The sequence below is a fragment of the Zophobas morio genome, unplaced genomic scaffold (assembly GCF_036711695.1).
Source record: "Zophobas morio isolate AGI-343-1 ecotype UQ-CSIRO unplaced genomic scaffold, CSIRO_AGI_Zmor_V1 ptg000026l, whole genome shotgun sequence".
In the NCBI taxonomy this organism is placed as follows: Eukaryota; Metazoa; Arthropoda; class Insecta; order Coleoptera; family Tenebrionidae; genus Zophobas; species Zophobas morio.
This window is the reverse complement of record NW_026972131.1, coordinates 12,107,682-12,125,761: the sequence shown is the minus strand read 5'-3', so window position 1 is coordinate 12,125,761 and position 18,080 is coordinate 12,107,682. Positions and strand designations below refer to the sequence as shown.

Here is an 18,080-nt window from a genome sequence, read left to right as displayed (position 1 = left end):
AAGCCAGCGCGACTGAAAAATGCAGGGTCGGCCCAATGGAAAATTTACAAAGTGTTGGTTGGGTATTATTATTAGAGAGCGGATTTCTAGGTTTAATGCTTTTTGTGAAAAATGTAAGCACTTCAAAACTTTTTTATGTCTGTAACTATGATACAATTTGGAGTCATTTGGCACATTTTTTTTATGCTTATTTGCTTTTTTTTCAATTTTATGCATATTAAGACTTATATGTGTCAAAGAATTTCGCGACCATATATTCTAAATTCGATTTATCTACTTGTATTTGTTGTCTACATGTGTCTAATTGTGATATACTTGTTATTTCTGTAGAATATTGTCTACATGTTTTTGTGTGAACGATGCCAAATGTAGTGTTTCTATGTAATGGCTGAATAAAGTTATTATTAAAGTTATGCTTATTGACAAATACTTGTTAGTTAGCCGTATCGTATCGTATGCATTTTACCTGGACTTGACCATTGAAGTACACTTACTCAAGATAATGCAGAATAATGATAATTTATGACAGGCGGCCCACAACATACCTTCAGCACAGAATAATCATTTCTCGTATTCTTTTGACATATTAATTTTAATATTCGAGATAATTATTATATTATTCAAACACAATTTAGACACTGTAGAGCAAACAAGGCTTATCAAGCCCGTCTATTAGTTTATTCGCCTAAATGTATTATTAATACCGTTTTCAAATTACACCAAAATTGAAAAATCGAAAACTTAATAATTGAAAAATTGAAACATTTTAAATGAAAAAAATCGGTAAACCGAAAAATTGAAAAATCTATAAATCGAGAAATTGAACAATCTAAAAATTAAACAATTTAAAAATCGAAGAATTGGAAAACCAAAAAATATAAACCGAGAACTTGAAAAATCGAATAATCGAGAAATCAAAACATCAAGGAAAACAAAAAAATTAACGGAAAATCTAGAACTTAAAAATTGAAAAATTAAAATACCTATCGAAAAATTGAAAAACCGAGAAATCGAAACATCAAAAAATGGAAAAATTGAAGAACCGAAACATTGCAAAATCTCAGAACTGAAATACTGAAAAACTGAAAAATGGAAGGAAAATTGAAAAATCGAAAAAGTGAAAAAATTCAAAACTGAAATCTTGAAAAACTGAAAAATGGAAAGAAAATTGAAGAATCGGAAAAGTGAAAAAATCCAAAACTGAAACACTGAAAAATCCAGAAATCGAAAAATTGAAAAATCACAATTGAAGAAAGAATTGAAAAACCAAGAAATAGAGAAATGGGAAAATCAAAAATTCAGTTAATCGAAAAATTGAAAAATCGAAAAACTTAGAAACGTCAAAAATTGAAAACTGGAAAATAAAAAAAATTAAAAATCGTAAAACTGAAATATCGTAAAGTTAATAAATTGAAAAACTGAAAATTTTTGAAAAAAAAATCGTATCAAAAACTAAAAATTCAAAAAATCGAGAAATTGAACAATCAAAAAATCAAAACATTGAAATCCCAGTAAGTTGATAAATAGGAAAACTTAAAAAACCAAAATTTTAAAAATCCAAGAATCGAACAACAAAAAAATCTAAGCCTGAAAACTCAGAAAATTGAATGATCGAGAACAAAAATCTAAAATTTAAAAATTCGACAAATTGAAAAATCATGGAACTGAAAAATCGAAAAGTCGAGATAGTGAGAAATCTAAAAACCTAAAACTTTAAAAACTGAAAAATTAAAATATCGAAAAATTTAAAAACCGAGAAAACACAATATCAAAAATTTGAAAAATTGAAGAAACGAAATATTGCAAAATTCCAAAGCTGAAATATTGAAAAACCTTAAAATGGAAGGAAAATTAAAGAATCGAAACAGTGAAAAAATCCCAAACTGAAACATTGAAAAATTGAGAAATGGAAAAATGGGAAAATCCAAAATTGGTCTAAAGAGTTTAGACAGTACTTCCCTCGCTATCGGAAACGTGACGACTGCAAACCTATTGTTTTTTTTTCACATTAGATTTCAAAGCATTCGGTTTTGTAGTTCCTGATTAAATCAATACAAGAAATTTGCGCATTCATTAAATTTTTTGAGTCACCTGTATATCCGAATCCAAAAAATATGAATGGATGATAAATTACAAGAAGAGACTCATCATATTTTGTAAATGTTAAATAGGATTACACGGCAAACTTTTGAGCTGACCTCATCAATTTTTTGGAGGGGATAAGCAAATATATTTTGACTAAGACTTTCTTTAAAGTCTTTGGAATTTTTAGAATCTTTGACATTTTGGAATTCCGCTAGAACCTTTAGGATATTTCAAGTATTCGAAACAGAATTTTAGCTTTTGACCCCTTAGCGTCCTTAGAGACTTTAGACCCTCTAAAAGTCTAGAACCTTTAAAATCTTTAGTCTTTCCATTCTATGGAAATTTTGAACAATAGTAACCTATTCTTAAGAAAGTTAACTTTTAAACATCATGAAACCGAATTAGAACTGGGGAACCTATACATTCCATGAAAATAGAGGGTGGGTGGGCGGGGCTAGTATTTGATAAGATAAGACTGATTTTGGCCAATGATATACCCTCTAATAAATAAAGGACGGGCCGATGAGGCTACTACTTTCTAAAATAAGACTCATTTTGTAAAATGATATATAGTTTCCCGAGTTCTAATTCGGTTTTACGATAGTACCACATTGTGTAAAAGTTAACTTCCTTAACAACAGATTACTACTGCCGGTGATGGGACAGTCATAAATAAAAATTTAACCATGTCGTTACCATTATACTGTATAATGGTAATGACATGGTTATTTATGACTGTCCCACCATCGGCAGTAGTAATCTATTCTAAAGAAAGTTAACTTTAACACATCATAAAACCGAATTAGAACTGGGGAAACTGTACCTTCCACGAAAATCGAGGGCGGGTGGGCGGGGCTAGTATTTTCTAAGAAAAAACTGGACAATATCAAGATTAATCACTAGAATGAAGTCTCTGTAGAAAAAGGTTAAACCCAGCCTCCCACCTTCTAGATATTTCGAAATTTTCTAAAATTAGTAGACCCCAAGAGTCTTTAAATCTTTGAAATTTTTGGAATCTCTGGTATCTTTACAATCTCTGAGATGTATAAGATAATAATTAGGGTGTTCCCAATTTTTACAATTTTTAGATTTTTAGGATTTTTGTTTTGTTTAGAGTCTTTGGAATCTTTAAAATTTTTGTCACGTTAAAAGTTCATGCGTTTTTTACAAATTATAGAATCTGAAATATTTGGAACAGAATTTTAAAAACCTTTTTCACGTTTAAGTCCTTAAACTAGTTTTCAGAGTTCTTAGAGTCTTAGCAATTTTTGGAAATATGGATACTTCAGAATTACTACAAATTTTATAAAATTTAGAATTTTTATAATTTTTAGGAACATTAATACTTCAAGATCTTTACAATTTTTAAGATTTGGTTGGATGTTTCTTCTATTTAAAACCTAAAACTTCAGTTTATATAGCATCTTTGGTGTCTTTACAATTTTCAAATTCTAGTGTATGAAAAAAAAGATTTTTAGAATATGTCGAGTGTTTAGAATTTTTGAAAGGTTTGAAACCTTTGAAATATTTCAAACATTTGGAAACTTTGGAATTTTTTGAGTATCTACAATCTTTGGATTGTGTAAACTTTAGATATTTTGAGATTTCATATTTTTTTATTTTCTTTTTTTAATTCGCAAAATTTTCAAAATTTCCAGATTTTCCGAAGTACACAAAATGACCAGAATTTCTACATTTTCCAAATTTCTAAAATTATCAGGCTCCAGTTATATCAGAATTTTGAAATTCAACCTTTTCCAATATTTTCAAGATTTCTAGGTTCAACAATATTTTTCCCACATTTTCTAAATTTTTTCGGATTTTCTAAAATTTATAGATCTCAACAATCTTTGGAATTTATAATATAATAATTACGGTGTTCAGTGATTTTAGAATTAAAAAATTAAGGAAAGCGTTTTTCCGCTCTTTAAGATTTTTGTTTTCTTTAAAATCTTTGGCATTTTAAGAGTTCACGCGATTTTTACGAGTTTTAGAATCTTTGGCTTTTTGGAATTTCTCTAGAACATTTAGAATCTTTCAAGTATTCGAAACAAAATTTTAGCTGTTGACTCACTGGAGTCCTTAGAGTCTTTAGACCCTTTAGAGCCTTTAAAATCTTTAGTCTTTAGACTCTTTAGAGTCTTTTCAATCTATGGAAATTTTGAGCAGTAGTATCTATTCTTAAGAAATTTAACTTTTACGCATCATGAAACCAAATTAGAACTGGGGAAATTATACCTTCCATGAAAATAGAATGCTAAGATAAGATGATATATAGTTTCCCCAGTTCTAATTCGGTTTTACGATAGTACCCCATTGTGTAAAAGTTAACTTCCTTAACAATAGATTACTACGGCCGGTCCTGGCAGCTTGTTATAAAACTGAGTTCCTTGCCATAAATTAGAAAAATCAGCCCAGAATTCTAACAATCAGCTTATGGTAGAGCAGGCGATAAGGGTTTTACCTGGAAAGTCGCTTCCGTAAATTTTAGTGGCGCTCCTATCGGCAAAGTACTGAACTAACTGCTCAAATTCTGTCGAATTGATACCCATTTTTTTCAATAATTGTTAGTTTTTGTTAAAAACTCTACTAACCAATAGATTATTAATTTTCCTCTGATATTCCTGTTAAAATTATTCTACTATTTTGCATTAATTTGTGGTATATTTTGATTTTAATAAACACATTATTATTTAAACAAATTGTACCACTAACAAACATTTAATGACTCTTCGCCCTGTAAAAAGTGATGTTTTATCCATGTACGAATTTTCGAGCGATTCTGTGATGGTTATAACTTAAAAAAACTTGAAAAGAAAACATACAATGGTGCTTTTTTTACGATATTTCTCAGCCATATTTTTTTAGTTGATTGAACTGGTCTCTGCGCTCTGGAATATGAAAAAAGCTGCAGTTTGATGTATGATACATCTATATTAATATCATTTTTTCATACAAAAAACCAAAAAAATGTTATAGGTACTTCGTCTAGCGAGTCCCCTTAAACAACAAGCAAACGCAGTAAGGGGTGAAATTGGTACTAGAGTATCTCAAAAACTTGACGAAGTGTTAAATAAAAATGCAGGTTTCGGTGTTCTTTCCGACGTTGCTCGTGTTTTACAAGGTCAGAAGGTGGAAAATTCGGAGTTAGATTCAACATTAGTTGCAAAATTCAAATTTGCGCCAACAACGAGTGTGGATGTTGAACGCACATTCTCCAATTTTAAACACATTTTAAATGATCGGCGAAAAAATTTTACAGTGGACAACTTGGAACATATTACAATCATAAATTGTTTTAAAGAAAACTGAAATACGTGTGTAAAATATAAAATCTTGTAATAATATTTTATCCAAAATTCTAAGAAGTATTCTTTGATTTGTAATATGATTATGTTTTTAATGCTTTTTTGCTTAAAATAAAACTTTTTTATTGAAAATGTTGTGCTTATTTAAGCGCGTATTCTTAATTTGTTTGTGCTTATAAATCCGCTCTCTAATTATTATAACTATTATTATTTTCAGTTTTGCTGCAAAGCTAGTAAAAAATTGTGGAAAGTAGACTGTTCCAATTCGACACTGGAAAAATGAGTCCAGCCCTGTCTCGCCTGTCAAAGCACAACAAGCGAAAAATGTAACAAAAATGAGACACGCCCCCGTCGTTTATTTGACGCGAAATTGACTTCGGCAGCCGAGATGAAAGAAAATTGCCTTTAAAGGCCGCACTTACCACCATATACGCGTCCCCGATTGTCTCTACCTTGTAGACGTCGTAGTGCTCGATGATGGAGTCGAAGCAAGTGTACAAGTCGTTCAGGAAGTCCACAACCTGGAATAAACTCGACGGGTCATAAAAATCATCCGCGCTAAAAATTACTCAAAAAGCCGCGTCTAGACCCGAGAAAATCGCCGAAAGTTCCGAAGTGTTGTGTTGTATTAAGTTTTCCACCCACCTGTAACGGCGTGCTCTCTGCAGACATGGACGTGAAGCCAACAATATCGCTGAAATATATGGTCACGCAATCAAAACTTTCGGCTTCAACCTTGTTTCCTCTTTTTAGTTGTTCGGCAACTGGTCGGGGCAGCATTTCGTACAGCAGGGCCTCTGGAAGTTGTCATAAACTCGTTGCTTTGTTGCGAGAGTATTGATTGAGCGAGCTTGAAGGCAATTCGTCTTACCTGTTTTCTTTTTTTCTTCTTGTAATTGATCGGTGCGCTCGTCGACGAGCACCTCCAGGTTGTTGGCGTACTTTTCCATCATGGCCATCATGTTGTCGAAGATGTTGGGACGCCTGTGCCAACGAATCGTAATTAATGGTCAAAGTTCGGGATTGATTGGGGGGAGGGGGGAGTGGGACGGGACGGCGATGAGTGATTAATGGGGTTTTGGTAGTAGCAGGAGTGTCTTTGAGTTATGCATTTTTTGCAAATTATTTAGATTATAAATGACTTTTACAGGTTTATTCAAAATTTTTTTTTAATTTGAAAAATTTAAAGTTTTCGATTTAAAATTTCTCGAGTTTTCAATTTTTCGGTTTTTTAGTTTTTCATTTCTGTAAATTTTCGATTTGTAATTTTTCGATTCGATTTTTGTCTCCTTCATTTTTACAGTTGTTCTTGTATCTCCAATTTTTAGATTTTGCAATTTTTTCATTTAAAATGTCTCGAGTTTTGATTTTTTTCAATTTTTTGGTTTTTTACTTTTTCATGTCTTCATATTTTCGATTTGCAATTTTTCATTTCGGTTTTTTATTTTCTTTATTTTTTGATTATTCGATTTTGCAATGTTTCGATTTTTCAATTTTTCGTTTCTTCAATTTCTAGATTTTGAAATTTTTGTATGTAAAACTTCCCGAGTTTTGAATTTTTTCTTCAATTCTGCATTTTTTCAATTTTTGATTTGCAATTTGGCGTTTGGGTTTTTTGTTTTCTCTATTTTTACACTTTTTCTTTTTTCAGGTTTCCAATTTTATTTTTTTTTCAATTTTTCGTTTCTTCAATTTTTCTATTTATGATTGGTCATTTTTTTATTCTTCTTTTTTCTTCAAATTTTAGATTTTTTAACTTTTTTATTCAAAATGTTTCGAGTTTTGAATTTTTTTTCAATGTTTCGATTCTTTAGTTTTCCATTTTTCCAAATTTTCGATTTGTAATTGTCGTTTCGGTTTTTTGTTTTCTTCATTTTGACAGATTTTACATTTTTCAATTTTCCCATTTTATAATTTCTTGTTTTTCCAATTTTTCGTTTCTATAATTTTTGGATTTACGATTTTTCAATTTTTCATTATTTTTGTTTCTTCAGTATTTGGATTTTGAAATTTTTTTATTCAAAATTTCCCGAGTTTTAATTTTTTTTTTCAATTTTTCGTTTTTTCAAATTTCTGGTTTCAGTTGCAATTTGTAGTTTCAGTTTTTTATTTTCTTTATTTTTCAATTTTTCAATTTACGATTTTTCAATTTTTTATTTTTTTTGTTTCTTCAGTTTTTAGATTTTGCAATTTTTTTATTTAAAATTTCTCGAGTTTTAATTTGTTTTATCAATTTTTCGATTCTTTAATTTTTCAGTTCTTCGAATTTTAGATTTTGAATTTTTTTTAATTAAAACTTTTCGCGTTGATTTTTTTCTTCAATTTTTCGATTTTTTAATTCTTCATTTTTTCAATTTTTGATTTGCAATTTGTCGTTTTTTGTTTTCTTCATTTTTACAATTTTTCGTTTTTCAATGCTCCCATTTTATAATTTTTTGTTTTTTCAATTTTTGGATTTATGATTTTTAATTTTTTTTGTATCTTCAGTTTTTAGATTTTGCAATTTTTTTTGTTTAAAATTTTTCCCTAGTTTTGATTTTTTTTTTTAATTTGGGATTCTTCAATTTTGCATTTTTTCAAATTTTTGATTTGCAATTTGTGTTTTCAGTTTTCATTTTCTTTATTTTTCAATTTTTTATTTTTCTTGTTTCTTCAAATTTTAGATTTTGAATTTTTTTTATTTAAAATTTCTCGAGTTTTGATTTTTTTTTTCAATTTTTTGATTCTTTAATTTTCCATTTTTTCAAATTTTCGATTTGTAAATTGTCGTTTCGATTTTTTGTTTTATTCATTTTTATAGATTTCCGATTTTTCAATGTTCCCATTTTATAATTTTTTATTTATTCAATTTTTCGATTTACGATTTTTATTTTTTTTGTATCTTCAGGTTTTAGATTTTGCAATTTTTTTGTTTAAAATTTTTCCCTAGTTTTGATTTTTTTTTCAATTTTGGGATTCTTTAATTTTGCATTTTTTCAAATTTTTGGTTTACAATTTGTTTTCAGTTTCTATTTTCTATATTTTTCGATTTTTCATGTTTCTTGTATCTTCAATTTTTATTAGATTTTGCAATTTTTTATTTCAAATTTCTCGGGTTTTGAACTTCTTTTTTCAATTTTTTGATTTACGATTTTTCAGTTTTTCATCTTTTTGCTTCTTCAATTTTTAGATTTTGCAATTTTTTTGTTTACAATGTTTCCATTAGTTTTGAATTTTTTTTTCAATTTTTCATTCTTCAATTTTTCATTTTTTCAAATTTTCGATTTGCAATTTGTTTTCAGTTTTTTATTTTCTTAATTTTTAAATTTTTCGATTTACGATTTTTCAGTTTTTCATTTTTTTTTTCCTTCAATTTTTAGATTTTGCAATTTTTTTGTTTACAATTTTTTCATTAGTTTTGAATTTTTTTTTCAATTTTTCATTCTTCAATTTTTCATTTTTTCAAATTTTCGATTTGCAATTTGTTTTCAGTTTTTTATTTTCTTAATTTTTCAATTTTTCGATTTACGATTTTTCATTTTTTTTTATCTTCAGTTTTTAAATTTTGCAATTTTTTTGTTTAAAATTTTTCCCTAGTTTTGATTTTTTTTCAATTTTGGGATTCTTTAATTTTGCATTTTTTCAAATTTTTGATTTGCAATTTGTGTTTTCAGTTTTCATTTTCTTTATTTTTCAATTTTTTATTTTTCTTGTTCCTTCAAATTTTAGATTTTGAATTTTTTTATTTCAAACTTCTCGAGTTTTGAACTTCTTTTTTCAATTTTTCGATTCACGATTTTTAAGTTTTTCATTTTTTTTTGTTCCTTCAATTTTTAGATTTTGCAATTTTTTTGTTTACAATGTTTCCATTAGTTTTGAATTTTTTTTTCAATTTTTCATTCTTTAATTTTTCATTTTTTCAAATTTTCGGTTTACAATTTCTTTTCAGTTTTTTATTTTCTTAATTTTTCAATTTTTCGATTTACGATTTTTAATTTTTTTTGTATCTTCAGTTTTTAGATTTTGCAATTTTTTTGTTTAAAATTTTTCCTTAGTTTTGATTTTTTTTTCAATTTTGGGATTCTTTCATTTTGCATTTTTTCAAATTTTTGATTTGCAATTTTTGTTTTCAGTTTTTATTTTCTTTATTTTTCAATTTTTCGTTTTTCTTGTATCTTCAATTTTTATATTTTGCAATTTTTTATTTCAAACTTCTCGAGTTTTGAACTTCTTTTTTCAATTTTTCGATTTACGATTTTTCAGTTTTTCAATTTTTTTATTTCTTCAATTTTTAGATTTTGCATTTTTTTTGTTTATAATGTTTCCATTAGTTTTGAATTTTTTTTTTCAATTTTTCATTCTTTAATTTTTCATTTTTTCAAATTTTCGATTTGCAATTTGGTTTCAGTTTTTTATTTTCTTAATTTTTGTATTTAAAATTTCCTGGTTTTGAACTTCTTTTTTCTATTTTTCGATTCTTTAATTTTTCATTTCTTCAAATTTTCGATTTTCAATTTATCTATTCGGTTTTTTATTTTCTTTATTTTTCAATTATTTGATTTCAAAATTTTTTGTTTTTTCGTTTCTTCAATCTTGTTATTTAAAATTTCTCTAGTTTTGATTTTTTTTCTGTATTCCGATTTTTTAGTTTTTCTTTTCTTCAAAATTTCGATTTGGAATTTGTCGTTTCGGTTTATTGTTTTCTTCATTTTTACTGTTTTTCGATTTGTTAATTTTCTGATGTAATATATTTTTTTTTTAATTTTACGTTTCTTGAATTTTTCGATTTCCGATTTTTCATTTTTCTTGTTTCTTCAATTTTTAGATTTTTCTTTTTTTTGTTTCTTCAGTTTTTAGATTTTGCAATTTTTTTGTTTAACATTTTTCCCTAGTTTTATATATTTTGCGATTCTTTATTTTTTCACTTTTTCAAATTTTCGATTTGGAATTTGTGTTTTCAGTTTTCATTTTCTTTATTTTTCAATTTTTTTTCAGTTTTTCGATTTACGATTTTTCAATTTTTCGTTTTCCTTATATCTTCAATTTTTAGATTTTGCAATTTTTTTCTTTAAAATTTCTCGAGTTTTGAACTTCTTTTTTCTATTTTTCTATTCTTTAATGTTTCATTTCTTCAAATTTTCGATTTTCAATTTTTCGTTTCGGTTTTTTGTTTTCTCTATTTTTCAATTATTCGATTTCACAATTTTTTGTTTTTTCAATTTTCGTTTCTTAAATTTTATTATTTAAAATTTCTCTAGTTTTGATTTTTTTTCTGTATTCCGATTTTTTAGTTTCTCTTTTCTTCAAAATTTCGATTTGGAATTTGTCGTTTCGGTTTATTGTTTTCTTCATTTTTACTGTTTTTCGATTTGTTAATTTTCTGATGTAATATATTTTTTTTTTAATTTTACGTTTCTTGAATTTTTCGATTTCCGATTTTTCATTTTTCTTGTTTCTTCAATTTTTAGATTTTTCTTTTTTTTGTTTCTTCAGTTTTTAGATTTTGCAATTTTTTTGTTTAACATTTTTCCCTAGTTTTATATATTTTGCGATTCTTTATTTTTTCACTTTTTCAAATTTTCGATTTGGAATTTGTGTTTTCAGTTTTCATTTTCTTTATTTTTCAATTTTTTTTCAGTTTTTCGATTTACGATTTTTCAATTTTTCGTTTTCCTTATATCTTCAATTTTTAGATTTTGCAATTTTTTTCTTTAAAATTTCTCGAGTTTTGAACTTCTTTTTTCTATTTTTCTATTCTTTAATGTTTCATTTCTTCAAATTTTCGATTTTCAATTTTTCGTTTCGGTTTTTTGTTTTCTCTATTTTTCAATTATTCGATTTCACAATTTTTTGTTTTTTCAATTTTCGTTTCTTAAATTTTATTATTTAAAATTTCTCTAGTTTTGATTTTTTTCTGTTTTCTGATTTTTTAATTTTTCTTTTCTTCAAAATTACGATTTGGAATTTATCGTTTCGGTTTATTGTTTTCTTCATTTTTACAGTTTTTCGATTTTTTAATTTTCTGATGTAATATTTTGTTTTTTTTAATTTTACGTTTCTTCAATTTTTCGATTTACGATTTTTCATTTTTCTTGTTTCTTCAATTTTTGGATTTTTCATTTTTTTTGTTTTGCCACTTTTTAGATTTTGCAATTTTTTTGTTTAAAATTTCTCGAGTTTTCAACTTCTTTTTTCTATTTTTCTAATCTTTAACTTTTCATTTCTTCAAATTTTCGATTTTCAATTTTTCGTTTGGTTTTTTATTTTCTTTATTTTTCAATTATTCGATTTCATAATTTTTTGTTATTTCAATTTTTCGTTTCTTCAATTTGGTTATTTAAAATTTCTCTAGTTTTGATTTTTTTGTTTTTCGATTTTTTAATTTTTCATTTCTTCAAAATTTCGATTAGGAATTTGTCGTTTCGGTTTTTGTGTTCTTCATTCTTACAGTTTTTCGAATTTTTAATTTTCTGATTTACGATTTTTCAGTTTTTCATTTTTTTATTTCTTCAGTTTTTAGATTTTGCGATTTTTTTAGTTAAAATTTCGCGAGTTTTGAATTTTTTTTCCATTTTTGAATCCTTTAATTTTTCATTCCTCAGATTTTTGATCTGCAATTTTTCATTTTGGTTTTTCATTTTCTTTCTTTTTGTAATTTTTTAATTTTTCAGTGTTCCGATGTTATAATTTTTTGTTTTTTCAATTTTCTGATTTACGATTTTTCAATTTTTCACTTTTCTTTATTTTTCAATTATTAATTTTTCTTCTTTCTTCAATTTTCAGATTTTGAAATTTTTTATTTAAAATTCCTCGTGTCCTGATTTTTTTTCAGTTTTTCGATTCTTTAGGTTTTCATTTCTTCAAGTTTTCGATTTGGAATTTTTCGCTTCGGTTTTTTGTTTTCTTCATTTTTACAGTTCGATTTTTCAATTTTCCGATTTTATAATTCTTTTTCAATTTAAATTTTTCATTGTTTTTAATTTTTTTGTTTGTTCAATTTTACGATATGAAAATTTTGGATGTTGCAATTTTAATTTTGCAATTTATCGAGATGCAGTTTCACGAGTTTTCAAATTTTCGATTTTTCATGTCTGGAATTTTTCAGTTTATTATCTTCTTTATTTTAAAAATTGTTCGTTTTTTCAATGTTAGATTTTTCAATTTCCCGATTTTTCAATTTTTCGTTTCTTCAGTTTTTGATTTGCAATTTTTCTAGTGTTCATTTTAAGTATGTAAATATTTATAATAAAAAAAAATCACATTTTCAATTTTACGATTTTAGAATTTTTCCATTTTCAGTTATTGGATTTTAAAAGTTTTTAATTTTTTTAATTTTTAATTTTTTGATTTTTAATTTTTCTGTTTTACGATCTTTCAATGTTACAGTTTTTCAATTTCACAATTTTTCGATTTTACAATTTTTGGATTTTCTAATTTTTTGATTCATTGATTTTTTCGAGTTTTAAGTTTCTCGATTTTTCAACTTTTCGATTCAAAAAATTTTAAAACTTGCAAAATGGTAAAACTGAAAAATCAAAAATGAAAAAACGAGGAAGTATAAAATGAAAACTTAAAAAAACCTAAAAATTAGGAGTAGAAATCAAGAACTTAAAAAATAGAAGAAACTATTCTTAATGCCCTAGGGTATTATTTGGTCAATCACGCAGATATAAATACAGTTATTACACAAATTCGCGAGCCACAACAACAATACTAACATTCCTTTGCGCAGAGGTCTCAGCTTGGTTCGTATACATTTAAAATCCGGCCGTTCCTCCGGGTTCTCGGCCCAGCACTCCTTCAAACACTCCCGAACGAAATCGAAGCTGTTTTCTAAAGCTTCAAGTGGCGGTCTGAAAGATACTTTTCAATTTATTCATTTCACAGATGCTGCTTTTCAAAGCAAATACCTGAAAGGCTGAGGGCCGGGAAAGTGCAACACTTTGGTTAAAATTTCCGTGTAGGATAATTCGATGTTGCCGAAAGGGCCGTGACGACTGTGCAGCTCGTACAGGATAATTCCAAAGGAGTAAACGTCACCCTTTTGAGTGCCGCAGGGGTGGTTATTCGTGATTAGGGATTCCTGCAAGCGGAGCAGCTCCGGGGCTTTGTATAGCAAATCTGTTAAGTGAAATTAGTACAAGGCGAAGTTTCCGTTACGTAATTTTGTCAACGGTGTATTGTAACCGTTACACATTTTTCCAATTGAGGTTGGGGTGAAAACGAGCATGAAAGTTAGATTCGCTCCGCTGCTGCGGAAAGCTAAACATCCGTGTGTTCTAGCCGCGGCATTTAAATTTTAAATTTCGAGATAGTGATTCGATTGATTAGAACCCGCTCCGGAGCGGGGTGGGTAAACTCACTGTAACATTTCTCCCGGACTTTGGCCGGATCCTTGACTCCGGGCTCTTCGGCGCCCCGCTTGAACTCCCGTAGCCCGAAATCGGCCAGTTTGACCACCCAGCGCGAATCCACAAGGCAGTTAGCTGCATGCAAGGCACCGTGAAATCGGATGGGAGAGTCGTGGAGGTAAATCATCCCCTAAACACAGACGATTCATGAGAAATTCCGTACGTACCATAACAACCCTTTGGATACACATATAATTTTACGAGAGCGGGCGAAACGGAAAGCAATATAATGGATAGACTTACTCGGAGAATGTCGCCCACGAGGGAAGCGATGAACATATTGTCCAGCTTTACGTCCTCGTTTTCCAGAATGTCCTACGTGGATTTCTTTTTGTATTTGGTAAATTGGTTTTTTGCGAAAGACGACTTACCTTCAGGCTGCCGCGGGTGCAGTACTCGGTCACTATGCAAATGTTGGGAGGGTCGGTGCAGGCGCCGATGAAAGCGTTGAGATTGTCGTGGCGGAGGTCGCGCATCTGACGAAAAAATGAACTCTTTTAACGAAAAAAGTTAATGGTGTCTGAGATTTTTAAAAATTTTTGATTTTGAAACAGAAAATTTCGAAAATTAGTTGTCATATCGACTTAGGATTATTTTCACTCATTGTGACCTTTATAACTGTGTGTACATGATTTTTTTCATAATTTTTGGCCACCCAGTTTTTCCAGTTTTTTATAGTTATCTTCTTAACAATAACGCCATGATTGCTTCAGAATTTTCGATGATAGTGTCTAATCTTTGACCGAAACCGACTACATTTCATATTTTTGAACTTGGCTCCTCAAAATTCATCTCCTAGAATTTTTTCGGAATTTTTACGCAACGTTGCGAAATTCTCAATTTTTCAATATCTCCCTAAAGACTTTTTTTATCTTTCTTCGAGTTCTTTCGAAATTTAGTGAAGGAGATATTTTTGTTCATTTCTATTCCCTGAAGTTTTTACGGCTTCAGTTTTTCGCAAATTCCTGTCATTTGTCCAAAATCCTCGAAATGAAATAAGGAAATTTTTGAGATTTTTCAAAAATTTGACTTTGTCACCGAATATTTCGAAAACCAATTATCATATCGACTTGGCATTATTTTTTCTTACTGTGTCGTCCTGTCTGCGTGCACACAATTTTTTTCATAATATTTCGTCACCCAGTTTTTCCAGAATTCTTATGGTTACCTATTTAACAAAAATCCCATGATTGCTCCTGAATTGTCGATGATGGCGTCTAATTCTGGACCGGAATCACCTAAATTTCATATTTTTGAATTCAGGCCTTCAAAATTCATCTTCCAGAATTTTTTGTGAATTTTTACGCAAGGTCGCGAAATTCTCTATATTTCAATTCCTCCCTTATGAAACTTTGGATCTTTCTTCGAGCTCTCTCGAAATTTAGTAAAAATGATTTTTTTGTTGATTTCGATCGCCTGAAGTCCTTTAATGCTTCAGCTCTTCTAAAATTCCTGTAGTTTTTTCAAAATTGTCAAAATGAAATGAGGCAATTTTTGATGTTTTTTAAAAAATTGAATTTGAAACCGAATATTTTGAAAATTAGTTGTCAGATCAGCTTAGGATTATTTTCTTTTACTGTCATCATAACTGTGTACACATAATTTTTTTCGTAATTTTTAAGCTCCCGCTTTTTCCAAAATCCTACTAGTAATCTTTTTAACAAAAATGACACTAATACTCCTGAATTTCCCATGATTACGCCTAATCTTGGACCGGGACCATCTATATTACATATTTTTGGATTTAGCTCCTTAAAATTTATGTCCCAGAATTTTTTTTTTTTTAATTTTTAGGTAACTACGCAAAATGCTCAATTTTTCAATACCTCCCCTATGAAATTTTTGACTTTTCTTCTTTAGTAATTTCCAAATTTAACAATTGAGATTTTCTATTGAGCTCGACCTCCTGAAGTCCTTTAATGTTTCGGTTCTTCTAAAATTCCTATAATTTTTTCAAAATCACCAAAATGAAATAGGGCGATTTTAAAGATTTTTCAAAAAATTTACTTTGAAATCGAAGATTTCGAAAACCAGTTGGCAGATCGATTTAGGTTATTTTTTCTTATTGTGTCATCATAACTGCGTACACACTATTATTTTCATAATTTTTGGCCACCCAGTTTTTCCAAAATTCTTATAGTTATCTCTTTAACAATAACGCCACGATTGCTTCAGAATTTTCGATGATAGTGTCTAATCTTTGATCGAAACCGACTACATTTCATATTTTTGAACTTGGCTCCTCAAAATTCATCTCCTAGAAGTTTTTCGGAATTTTTACGCAACGTTGCGAAATTCTCAATTTTTCAATATCTCCCTTAAGAGATTTTTTATCTTTCTTCGAGTTGTTTCGAAATTTAGTGAAGGAGATATTTTTGTTCATTTCTATTCCCTGAAGTTTTTACGGCTTCAGTTTTTCGCAAATTCCTGTCATTTGTCCAAAATCCACAAAATGAAATAAGGAAATTTTTGAGATTTTTCAAAAATTTGAGTGTGATACCGAATATTTCGAAAACCAATTATCATATCGACCTGGCATTATTTTCTCTTACTGTGTCGTCCTGACTGCGTGCACACAATTTTTTTCATAATATTTCGTCACCCAGTTTTTCCAGAATTCTTATGGTTACCTATTTAACAAAAATCCCATGATTGCTCCTGAATTGTCGATGATGGCGTCTAATTCTGGACCGGAATCACCTAAATTTCATATTTTTGAAATCAGGCCTTCAAAATTCATCTTCCAGAATTTTTTGTGAATTTTTACGCAAGGTCGCGAAATTCTCTATATTTCAATTCCTCCCTTATGAAACTTTTGGTCTTTCTTCGAGCTCTCTCGAAATTTAGTAAAAAAGATTTTTTTGTTGATTTCGATCCCCTGAAGTCCTTTAATGCTTCAGTTCTTCTAAAATTCCTGTAGTTTTTTCAAAATCGTCAAAATGAAATAAGGCAATTTTTGAGATTTTTTAAAAAATTGAATTTGAAACCGAATATTTTGAAAATTAGTTGTCAGATCAGCTTAGGATTATTTTCTTTTAATGTGTCATCATAACTGCACACACAATTTTTTTCGTAATTTTTAAGCTCCCGCTTTTTCCAAAATCCTACTAGTAATCTCTGTAACAAAAATGACACTAATACTCCTGAATTTCCCATGATTACGCCTAATCTTGGACCGGGACCATCTATATTTCATATTTTTGGATTTAGCTCCTTAAAATTTATGTCCCACAATATTTTTTTTAATTTTTAGGTAACGACACGAAATGCTCAATTTTTCAATTTTTGGCCACCCTTATGAAATTTTTGACTTTTCTTCTCTAGTAATTTCCAAATTTAACAAAAGAGGTTTTCTATTGAGCTCGATCTCCTGAAGTCCTTTAATGTTTCGGTTCTTCTAAAATTCCTATAATTTTTTCAAAATCACCAAAATGAAATAGGGCGATTTTAAAGATTTTTCAAAAAATTTACTTTGAAATCGAAGATTTCGAAAACCAGTTGGCAGATCGATTTAGGATTATTTTTTCTTATTGTGTCATCATAACTGCGTACACACTATTATTTTCATAATTTTTGGCCACCCAGTTTTTCCAAAATTCTTATAGTTATCTCTTTAACAATAACGCCACGATTGCTTCAGAATTTTCGATGAGAGTGTCTAATCTTGGACCGGAACCGACTATATTTCATATTTTTGAACTTGGCTCCTCAAAATTCATCTCCTAGAAGTTTTTCGGAATTTTTACGCAACGTTGCGAAATTCTCAATTTTTCAATATCTCCCTAAAGAAATTTTTTATCTTTCTTCGAGTTCTTTCGAAATTTAATGAAGGAGATATTTTTGTTCATTTCTATTCCCTGAAGTTTTTACGGCTTCAGTTTTTCGCAAATTCCTGTCATTTGTCCAAAATCCTCAAAATGAAATAAGGAAATTTTTGAGATTTTTCAAAAATTTGACTTTGTCACCGAATATTTCGAAAACCAATTATCATATCGACTTGGCATTATTTTTTCTTACTGTGTCGTCCTGTCTGCGTGCACACAATTTTTTTTCATAATATTTCGTCACCCAGTTTTTCCAGAATTTTTATGGTTACCTATTTAACAAAAATCCCATGATTGCTCCTGAATTGTCGATGATGGCGTCTAATTCTGGACCGGAATCACCTAAATTTCATATTTTTGAATTCAGGCCTTCAAAATTCATCTACCAGAATTTTTTGTGAATTTTTACGCAAGGTCGCGAAATTCTCTATATTTCAATGCCTCCCTTATGAAACTTTTGATCTTTCTTCGAG

General features: G+C 28.5%; 1 protein-coding gene across 1 annotated transcript in view; it reads right to left on the bottom strand.

Annotated features, from left to right (window-relative positions):
* The window catches only part of LOC135136269 (guanylate cyclase 32E), a 130,914-nt gene that overhangs the window by 7,723 nt on the left and 105,111 nt on the right, over positions 1 to 18,080 (bottom strand). The window contains exons 12-19 of the mRNA XM_064065477.1: positions 14,155 to 14,259; positions 14,027 to 14,098; positions 13,736 to 13,913; positions 13,283 to 13,493; positions 13,091 to 13,225; positions 6,265 to 6,377; positions 6,039 to 6,190; positions 5,816 to 5,914 (exon numbers count right to left, since the gene is read on the bottom strand). Coding sequence (XP_063921547.1) covers positions 5,816 to 5,914; positions 6,039 to 6,190; positions 6,265 to 6,377; positions 13,091 to 13,225; positions 13,283 to 13,493; positions 13,736 to 13,913; positions 14,027 to 14,098; positions 14,155 to 14,259 — 1,065 coding nt within the window. The remainder of the gene's footprint in view (positions 1 to 5,815; positions 5,915 to 6,038; positions 6,191 to 6,264; positions 6,378 to 13,090; positions 13,226 to 13,282; positions 13,494 to 13,735; positions 13,914 to 14,026; positions 14,099 to 14,154; positions 14,260 to 18,080) is intronic.